This window comes from Humulus lupulus, chromosome 2, assembly GCF_963169125.1.
Source record: "Humulus lupulus chromosome 2, drHumLupu1.1, whole genome shotgun sequence".
Classification (NCBI taxonomy): Eukaryota; Viridiplantae; Streptophyta; class Magnoliopsida; order Rosales; family Cannabaceae; genus Humulus; species Humulus lupulus.
The window spans coordinates 6,005,138-6,015,307 of record NC_084794.1 but is presented as its reverse complement, the minus strand read 5'-3'; the positions used below and the strand labels follow the sequence as shown (position 1 = coordinate 6,015,307).

The 10,170-nt window shown below is 35.7% G+C and overlaps 1 protein-coding gene across 1 annotated transcript; it reads left to right on the top strand.

Annotated features, from left to right (window-relative positions):
* The first annotated feature begins 1,370 nt into the window (after nt 1-1,370).
* Nucleotides 1,371-9,533, top strand: LOC133813850 (pyruvate kinase isozyme G, chloroplastic-like). Its single transcript, XM_062246885.1, has 5 exons — nt 1,371-1,836; nt 8,410-8,644; nt 8,738-8,825; nt 9,086-9,180; nt 9,295-9,533. The coding sequence occupies exons 1-5, from the start codon at nt 1,612-1,614 to the stop codon at nt 9,531-9,533; spliced, it is 882 nt and encodes a 293-aa protein (XP_062102869.1). The 5' UTR covers nt 1,371-1,611.
* The last annotated feature ends 637 nt before the right edge of the window (nt 9,534-10,170 follow it).

The window sequence follows — 10,170 nt, the reverse complement described above, 5'->3', positions numbered from 1 at the left end:
CTCTCCTATAAATGCTATTTGAGACTATTCCCATCTCATCTTCCAAGTTGTATATGAAAACTTTTAAAAATCAATCATATAAATACACCCCAACCCGGAATATTGGGCATGGTACTGTTTACCTTTTCTCTTCTCGTAGCTGAATAGGAAATCCAATTACCTTTTCTCTTCTTCTCATAGATGAATAGGATATCCAAACCGTGTTTGCTTTTTTTCTTTTTCTCGTAGGACTCAATTTTATGATTCCAAAAACTAAAAATAAGTGGACCAATTCATGAATGATTGGTTATTTCCTAACAAAATCTTAAATATGATTTTTAGCTTTTACCTATAAAATTGAAAACGAGAAAACATGTCTTCTCTGTTTTCCGATTTCTTCACTACGACTTACTTTTATTGTGTGTTAGTATATATAATATATATTTATATATAAGTGTGTTTTTAATAGTTAATATTGATGATTATTTTAATATTATTATATTAAAATTAATTATCTATATTTATAATTGTTAATTAATATTTCTAAAAATAAATTTTAATTTTTTCAAATTTTTAGAAGAGTTATCTGACGAAAAACATGTATTTATTATAAAATTATAATATTGTAAATTTTTCATTTTTCAAATGCATGTCAATTTCTAAATATGGTTAGTGTCTCTCATTAGTTGGAAACAACATTAATTATGACAAAAAAAATTAAATTCGAAATTAATGTAGAAAAAAAATATTTATTTGTTAGTGACTTAGTATTGCCACATCATCATAATTGTTAGTACACATTTATGAGTATTAACTATTGAGAAGTTTTCTATATATATATAAATATACTAGGTAAATGCAACGTGCAATGCACGTTGTTTAGTTTTAAAGTTGTAAACATTGTATATAATTTTAATAAAAACTGGTTCACCATCTTTTTAAAAAAATCTCCAATCACTTGATAAAAACAAACTATCACACAAATTTATAAGATAAAAAAATAATATGCATGTCTTTATTATTTTTAAATAAATATGATTTAATTATTTAAATTATCATAAAATATCTTATTTTAATTAAATTTTTTTTGTTTAAGTTTATATTTGTTCTAGGTTTTGAATTTGGCAGTGACAACAAATGATTATATATTATATGTTTAATATAACATTAAATTTTATTTAAGTTATAAAATATATAATTTTATTATTTTTAAATAATTATTATTGCGCTCCAACAAATCTCTATTTCCATAACACATTAATACATGCTATTTTTTTTTAAGTATTATAATTAGTAAGATTAAAAAAGGTAAAATTTGATTATAGGCGCGGGACAAAAAAAATTAACCGCCAAATGAAAAAATGGGTTAACTTTTTGCCCAAATCCAATTTTTCTTTCTCTCTGCCCAAATCACTTTGACAAGGGCTCCATCGCACAACTCCACACCCCATCTCCATCACAACCTTTCTTTCTTCTCTCCCCTAATTTGAAAAATTGACCTTCCCTATCATCGGCAAACGGCGCAAATGACAGGGGCTCTTGGGTCTTGTCAAAACGACGGGCTCAGGGTCGTGGGTGGCTCGGTCTCACGGAGGGGGTTTCAGTCAGTTTTGCTCAGAGCTGTCTTCTTCAATGGCGGCTCTTAACATTTCGACAAGAATGTCTCTCCTCGAATCCGAGAGGACCCCTGATTTTCTACCATCCTCCAAGAGCCTTAGCGATTTCCTTGCATTTCAATCCAGACCCAGAAAGAAACGTGCCCAAAAGAGCCATGCATTCACTGTTAGATCCATGACGATAGCCAAGGAGAGATACCGAGGCCAGCTCAACTCGCCTAATGGCCTTGCGGGGAGCCCTGTATGTATACTTTCCGTTCTGGGTTTTGGTTTTGAGTGGCTATGACTTTGTTTGTTTTTGCTGTTTGGTTGCTGGGAAATTTGGGAAGCCTCGTGTTAAGTAAATCCCCTTATAAGCTCAGTTCATATTACAACATAAATTACAAGTTTGCCCTTAGGCCAAATATCAGTACAGACTCTTTTTCAAAGACTCGAACAACTTCAACAACTTTCAGTTACAAACAAGAATCATCAGAATCAAGAAAGCATAACCAACTTACAACTCAACAACTTAAACTTAACCTCTAGTATTTTACATCTATAATATATATACTAAGGAGATCAAGTCAAAAAACTACCAGATACGAAGCTTCCTTTTTTGTCCATTCCTTGCTGAGCTAGTGAGAGAGTCTAGAGAGAGAAGCTCAGTTGTTTTGTACATGCAAAAGAAAGAAAAGAAACAGAGTTAGCAAGAGTGAAGAAAAGAAAGAAAAATAAGAGAGATACAAATATCAGATTATCAATCAAATACTGTGATTCGAAATCTGAAGCATATACTGTGTAATACCTGTTGTGATTAGTGAAATCTCAAGCACTCTGAGGTAGCTTGACGGAGACGTAGCCCATCGTTCTGGGGTGAACTCCGAGATCAATTTCTGGTGTTTCGGCTCACACTCTCTGTTTGTTTTCTCTGAACTCTAGCCCTAATTTTGCACTGCTGTTTGTGTGTGTGTGCCCGTGTTCTTGTGATAAAGGTCTTTTATTGTTTTATGAATGTCTGAGTTGATAACTCAGTATATGTTTTAGCTTGTGAAATCGTTATTGGGCTGGACTAGGCCTTAAACTTTTTCTGTTTTTCAATTTTGCCATTTTTCATGGACGCATGATTTAATTGCAAAAATACCATAAACATAATTTGTGTATTAATTTGTTTCTTGGAGTTGGAAGCTGCAGATTCCCAACAGTGGTATCAGAGCCAGGTTTCTTGGCAAGATTCAAGACACAAATTGATACAATTAACAAGCAAGACTGGAAGAAATTGATAATCAAGAACAGGAGGAAGTTAATCCTCAAAATCAAGGGGGTTTCAATCCACAAGAATCTGACAGCGATATTGGAGATTTAGTGGATGTGTCACTGAATGATCCTCCTGAGATTCCTAATCCTATCTCTGATTTAAATTCTAATATAAACAATATGAGTAGTTTTAAGACTGACATTGATAAGTTCGATGGCTCAGGTGACTATAGGATTTGGAGGAGAAAAATCAGGTCTTTGTTGGCACAACAAAAGCTGCTAAGAGTTTTGGAAGAACCCATTGAATGGCCAGAAAATACAACCAAAATCCAGCAGGAAGAATACTTGGAAACAGCCACTGGAATAATCATTTTTAATTTGAGTGATGCAATCATCAGATTAGTGGACAAAGAAGAGACTCCAGCAGGAATATGGAGAAAGCTAGAAGAACAATTCCAACAGAAGTCTTTAACCAATAAGATTTTTCTCAAGGAAAGAATCTTTGGTTTCAAGATGAACAGATCCAAGAATCTTGAACAGAATCTAGATGAGTTTCTGAGAATGCATATAGAATTAGCTAATTCTGGTGAAGATGAGTCTTTAAGTGATGAAAATCAGGCAATCATCATCTTAAATTCTCTGCCAGAATCTTACAGGGAAGTTAAAACAGCCATCAAATATGGAAGGACTTCTATAACCCTGGATGAAGTTATCTCTGCCCTAAAATCGATGGACTTAGAATTGAAGAATGATAAGCTAGGTAGTTCTAGTGGGGAACTAAACCTAAGCAGAGGAAGGTCTCATCAAAGGAAGCCATGGAACAATAGAGGGAGAAGTCACAGCCGAGATCCTAATAGAGGTGGAAAACTAGGAAGAGGCAGGTCTCAATCTAGGGGTCCTAAGGATTCTAATGGCTGCTTTCACTGTGGAAAACCAGGACATTTCAAAAGGGATTGCTACTTATGGAAAAGAATTAATAAGAATAAGTCTGATGACCAAAACAGTGATGTGAATCATGGAGAGAACTACTTCTCAAAACAGAAGGAAAAACAAACAACAGCAAACTTGAGTGATGGCTATGAAAGTGGAGATGTTGCTTCTAATTTTAAAAATGAATGGATTCTTTATTCAGGTTGTACTTTTCACATGACTAATGATAAATCTTTACTTACTGATTTCAGGGAATCTAAAGGTGGAAAGGTCATTCTAGGCAGCAATCAAACATGTCACATTGAAGGTTCTGGTACTGTTAATTTCAGAATGTTTGATGGTGTGGTAAGGTCTTTGACAGGGGTAAGACTTGTACCTAATCTAACCAGAAATCTAATCTCTATAAGTGTTCTAGATAACCTTGGTGTTGTGAGTAAAATTGAAACAGGTACTATGAAACTAAGCAAAGGTTCTATGACCATAATAAAAGGCTACAAGGAGGGAGGTCTTTACTATCTAAAAGGGGAACCAGTTTCAAATTGCCACAACACAGTAGAAAATTCACCTGAGGATTCTAAAGCTACTCTATGGCATAGGAGGCTGGGACATATCAGTGAAAGAGGTTTGAAATTAATGAGTGATCAGAATCTTTTATGCAAAGATAAAGTAAGTAAAGTTGATTTTTGTGAGCATTGCATTTTGGGTAAGCATCATAGACTTAAGTTTAAAATTGGGACACATAAATCTAAAGATATACTAGAATATGTACACTCTGACTTATGGGGTCCAGAAAAGGTTACTACACATGGTGGCTGTAGTTATTTATTGTCTATAGTTGATGATTACTCTAGGAAGGTTTGGATATTTCTTTTAAAACATAAAAATGATGCATTTGCCAAGTTTCAGGATTGGAAAATTTTAATGGAAAATCTGACTAACAAAAAGGTCAAGACTCTAAGGACAGATAATGGCCTAGAGTTTTGCAATGATATATTTGACTCTTACTGTAGGAAAACAGGTATTCAAAGGCACAGAACAGTGAGACTAACACCACAACAGAATGGTGTGGCAGAAAGAATGAACAGAACTATCCTAAACAAAGCAAGATGCATGTTGTTTCAAGCTGGATTAGCTACTGGTTTCTGGGGAGAAGCTATGCTCACAGCAGCTTACTTGATCAACAGATGTCCATCAAGTGCTGTGGAATTTAAAACGCCAGAAGAAAGGTGGTCTGGTAAACCACCAGACTTATCACATCTGAAAGTCTTTGGATGTGCAGCATATGCACACCAAAGCACTGGTAAGTTAGAGCCTAGAGCTCTAAAATGTGTTTTCTTGGGTTATCCTGAAGGTACTAAGGGCTACAGACTATGGGTAAGGGAGAAACCTGGTTTAAAAACTATAAACAGTAGGGATGTAATTTTTAATGAAAATATTTTTCCATGCACTACTACTAACTCTAATGTTTCAGGAAATAGCACTAATATTAATTCAGCAGGAAACACCATCAGTTTTGATTTAAGGCCAGCTGTTTCAGGAGATGCTTATGATTCAGGACATGCTGAATTAGAGGAACCAGACCAGGATACGGGTCAGGTGGAACAAGGAAGTGATATTGTTCAGATGGAACAGCATGAAAACCAAGAGGAAATCCCAACTGAGAACATGGCAGAATATCAATTGGCCAGGGACAGGGTTAGAAGGGTTCCCAAACCTAATCCTAAGTACAGTTTTAATATTTGGAATGAGGATACAGCTTATGCATTATTAAGTACTCTAGAAGGGCAGAAGATAGAACCAGAAACTTATGAAGAAGCTATTAAATGCAAGGATGCAACTAAATGGAGTAAGGCAATGGATGAGGAAATGGACTCCTTAAAGAAGAGCAAGACCTGGATATATGTTTCTAGACCTAAAGAGAAGAGTATAGTGCAATGCAAGTGGCTGTTCAAACAGAAAGAAGGGAGGAGCAAGGATGAACCAGTGAGGTACAAGGCCAGATTAGTGGCTAAAGGGTTCACTCAGAAGGAAGGAGTTGACTACACAGAGATTTTTTCCCCTGTAGTCAAGTACAAAACGATAAGACTAATGCTTGCTCTAGCAAATCAATTCAACATGGTGATTGATCAGATGGATGTCACTACTGCGTTCCTACATGGTGAACTAGAGGAAGATATTTACATGGAACAGCCTAAGGGATATATAGAAAAGGGAAAAGGACATATGATATGCAAGCTAATTAAATCCCTATATGGACTAAAACAATCTCCCAGACAATGGAATAAGAGGTTTGATGCCTTCATGACTAAGCAATGTTTTTCTAAGAGCTATTATGATACTTGTCTATATTTCCATGGAAGTAATATCAAGGATGTCATCTACTTACTGTTATATGTAGATGACATGTTGATAATCAGCAAAGAAAAATCTAAGGTAGACCTGGTTAAGGAAATGCTTAAATCTGAGTTTGAGATGAAGGATCTAGGTACTGCTACTAAAATCCTAGGGATCACTATTGTAAGGGACAGAGGTAAAGGGGTTTTAAAGCTGTGCCAGGAAGACTACATACAGAAAATTATTGAAAAATTTCATATGACTAATGCTAAGAAGACCAGTCAGCCTATTACTAGCCAATACAAGATTTCTAGAGATGAATGCCCTAAGACAGATAAAGAGACAGAAGAGATGAGCAGAGTACCCTACTCTAATGCTGTTGGGTCTATTATGTACCTAATGGTAAGTACTAGACCTGAGATTGCCTATGCTATAAGTGTGCTAAGTAAGTATATGGCTAACCCTGGAAAATTACACTGGCTGGCTATGAAATGGATATTCAGGTACCTAATGGGAACTACAGATGTTGGTTTAGTTTTTAAACAGTCACAAAACCCAACTCTAGTAGAAGGATTTTGTGACTCTGACTATGCTGGTGATAGGGACACTAGAAGATCTACCTCTGCTTATTACTTCCTAGTTGGGGGGAGCTGTATAAGTTGGAAAGTTCAATTACAATCAGTGGTTGCTCTATCGACTACAGAGGCAGAATATATTTCTACAACAGAAGCTATTAAGGAGGCTGTTTGGATTAAAGGTGTGCTAAAGGAACTGAATTTACTAAAAAGTATCCCTATAGTCTATTCTGACAACCAAAGCAGTATTCATCTCTGTAAGAATCCTGTCTTTCACGACAGAACCAAACATGTTGAGATTAAATACCACTTTATCAGAGATAAGGTGACTCAGGGAGAGGTCACAGTGGAAAAGGTTCCCACTGAGCACAATCCTGCTGATATGGGAACTAAAGTGGTACCCCTAGCTAAGTTCAAGCATTGTATGAACTTGCTAGGAATCGACAAAGGAGACTGACCTTAAGGGTCATCAAGCTATGACCCTCAGAGTGCTATAAACCATCATTGCTCATAAGGAGATTTAGGTGGAATTTGTTAAGTAAATCCCCTTATAAGCTCAGTTCATATTACAACAGAAATTACAAGTTTGCCCTTAGGCCAAATATCAGTACAGACTCTTTTTCAAAGACTCGAACAACTTCAACAACTTTCAGTTACAAACAAGAATCATCAGAATCAAGAAAGCATAACCAACTTACAACTCAGCAACTTAAACTTAACCTCCAGTATTTTACATCTATAATATATATACTAAGGAGATCAAGTCAAAAAACTACCAGATACGAAGCTTCCTTTTTTGTCCATTCCTTGCTGAGCTAGTGAGAGAGTCTAGAGAGAGAAGCTCAGTTGTTTTGTACATGCAAAAGAAAGAAAAGAAACAGAGTTAGCAAGAGTGAAGAAAAGAAAGAAAAATCAGAGAGATACAAATATCAGATTATCAATCAAATACTGTGATTCGAAGTCTGAAGCATATACTGTGTAATACCTGTTGTGATTAGTGAAATCTCAAGCACTCTGAGGTAGCTTGACGGAGACGTAGCCCATCGTTCTGGGGTGAACTCCGAGATCAATTTCTGGTGTTTCGGCTCACACTCTCTGTTTGTTTTCTCTGAACTCTAGCCCTAATTTTGCACTGTTGTTTGTGTGTGTGTGCCCGTGTTCTTGTGATAAAGGTCTTTTATTGTTTTATGAATGTCTGAGTTGATAACTCAGTATATGTTTTAGCTTGTGAAATCGTTATTGGGCTGGACTAGGCCTTAAACTTTTTCTGTTTTTCAATTTTGCCATTTTTCATGGACGCATGATTTAATTGCAAAAATACCATAAACATAATTTGTGTATTAATTTGTTTCTTGGAGTTGGAAGCTGCAGATTCCCAACACCTCGTAATAACGTAAACGAAGATGAGCTATGCCTGTTTCCATTTTTTGAATTGATTCTTTAACTTTGGTCATTCCGTTTCGTTTTTGGAGTTGTTTAATTCACCATATTGGGGTTTTGTTTTATGGAAATGTTCTCTATATGGTAATTGTACAACTTTAAGGGACTGTTATAAGGTTACATCTGTATATATATTCTTTCCCTTGCATGGTTTCCGGAAACATATAAAGCCATGGTGAATTTTCGAAGTGGATGTGCATATTATTATTCATGTTGTTAATTCTTATTTAAAAAAGCATTATGTAAAATTGAAGTATTCATAATTTATGTTTTTTTCTTTTGGTTTTCTTCTTTTTCAGGACAAGTACTCTCTTTATGATGATCAGTCCATTGAATATTACTCTATGGGCCAGGCAAGGGCGACTTCGAACAGTCGAAGAAAAATGAAGATAGTTTGTACAATTGGTCCCTCCACAAGTACAGATAAAGACTGGGAAGATATCAAGTTTGGAGTGGACAACCAAGTCGATTTCTATGCTGTCTCTTTTGTAAAAGATGCTAGAGTGGTTCATGAGTTGAAAGATTATCTTAAAAGTAAAATATCATTTCTATCATCAGTTTGTTCAGTACCAGTTATTTGACTCCAGATACTTGTTTAGAACTAATTTTTTAAAATCTCTTTTCTAGGTTGCAATGCAGACATTCACGTGATTGTAAAAATTGAAAATGCAGACTCTATCCCAAATCTTCATTCAATTATTCCTGCATCTGATGGGTTAGTTCCAGTGTCTCTTTGTGAATCAGTGGTCACTTATTTAGTCATAGATTATATCTTTAGTACACCTATCCACCCATCAGTGATCATTGTTGGTACCGTACCCCCTCTCTCTCTCTCATTATTTTATTCAAACATTATCCAAATCATCGAGAAGGACAAGGAATTACAGAAAAAGAGCTAAACCACATGTTCAGTTCTGCTAAAGAACAGAAGAATTCATATCTTTTTATTCATCATATTAACAAGTTTATTACTAGGAAATGGTTGCTCGTGGGGACCTTGGAGCTGAACTTCCGATTGAGGATGTTGTCGAAGCACTTCAATCTTATAACTAAAGACCATTTCAGCAAAAGTGCTAATCAAATTTTGTAAAGTCAGAGGCTTCTCGGTGATATTTTTGAAAAAAATCATAAATTTGGTCTTCAAAGATTGAGCTTGGGCGCTTGAACGAATCCCAATCTTGCAGTAGACTGCGAAAGACTCGCAGTTGTTGTTGAGAATATCGTATTGGCCGAACTTGCCTCCTCTGTTATCGTTGTCTTCGACCAGCATCCGAGTGGCTCGATGGATGACGAGATCTGGGGGGTCGCATACGTCAAGGCTACATGTTCCGATGTTTTTGACCCAAAAGTGGACGGGCGAGACGCCGTAGTCGAAGCGGAAGAGCCTGTGGAAGCGGTTGATGAGAAAGCCATCCAAGCATGATATCACCACCCCTCGCTGCGCTTTTGGTTGGTAGCCACACTTTTTGCAGCCGCCTGCCGCTTGGTGAATTGGGTCGGGTTTGGGTTCGGTCTTGGTATAGTGGATTACCATACCATTTTCTGCATATGTACACATACAAGATAGAAATGAAATTATAAAGTAGTCATTTTTATTTTTATTTTTATTTTAGACAAATACAAATACAAATATAGTCCTGCATATAGTGAAGATAGAAATGAAATTATAGAGTATTTATTTTAATACTATATAATTACAAATATAGTATAAAAGGATGAATTAAATTTTTGGTGGGGGCAAATACTATTTTTAATTAATTGAATTTTTTTTAGTAGCTTAATTAATTACTGAGAAAATAGATAGAATAATTGGTGTATTCTGACTGACCGTGGTGAGCGTAAGTGTGGAAGGCTCTATAAGAGTATATGTGCTGTCCCACCTTCAGATCTCTCCTATAAATGTTGTTTGAGAGTATACCCATCTCACCTCTTTAGTGTTTGCTCAATCTATATGAAAACTTTTAAAAATCATTCATATAAATACTAAGACCCCAGCAGCAGCAGAAAAATGAAATCCCTAATATTTTGTTTGTTAGTGGGTGTATGGAAACGCCAAAAGG

Excerpts from the sequence above, each read along its gene's own strand:
- LOC133813850 (XM_062246885.1), top strand. The coding sequence starts at position 1,612 with ATGGCGGCTCTTAACATTTCGACAAGAATGTCTCTCCTCGAATCCGAG. Across the intron at positions 8,645-8,737 it reads GTTGAAAGATTATCTTAAAA|GTTGCAATGCAGACATTCAC; the intron begins GTAAAATATCAT and ends TCTCTTTTCTAG. Across the intron at positions 8,826-9,085 it reads ATTATTCCTGCATCTGATGG|GAAATGGTTGCTCGTGGGGA; the intron begins GTTAGTTCCAGT and ends GTTTATTACTAG.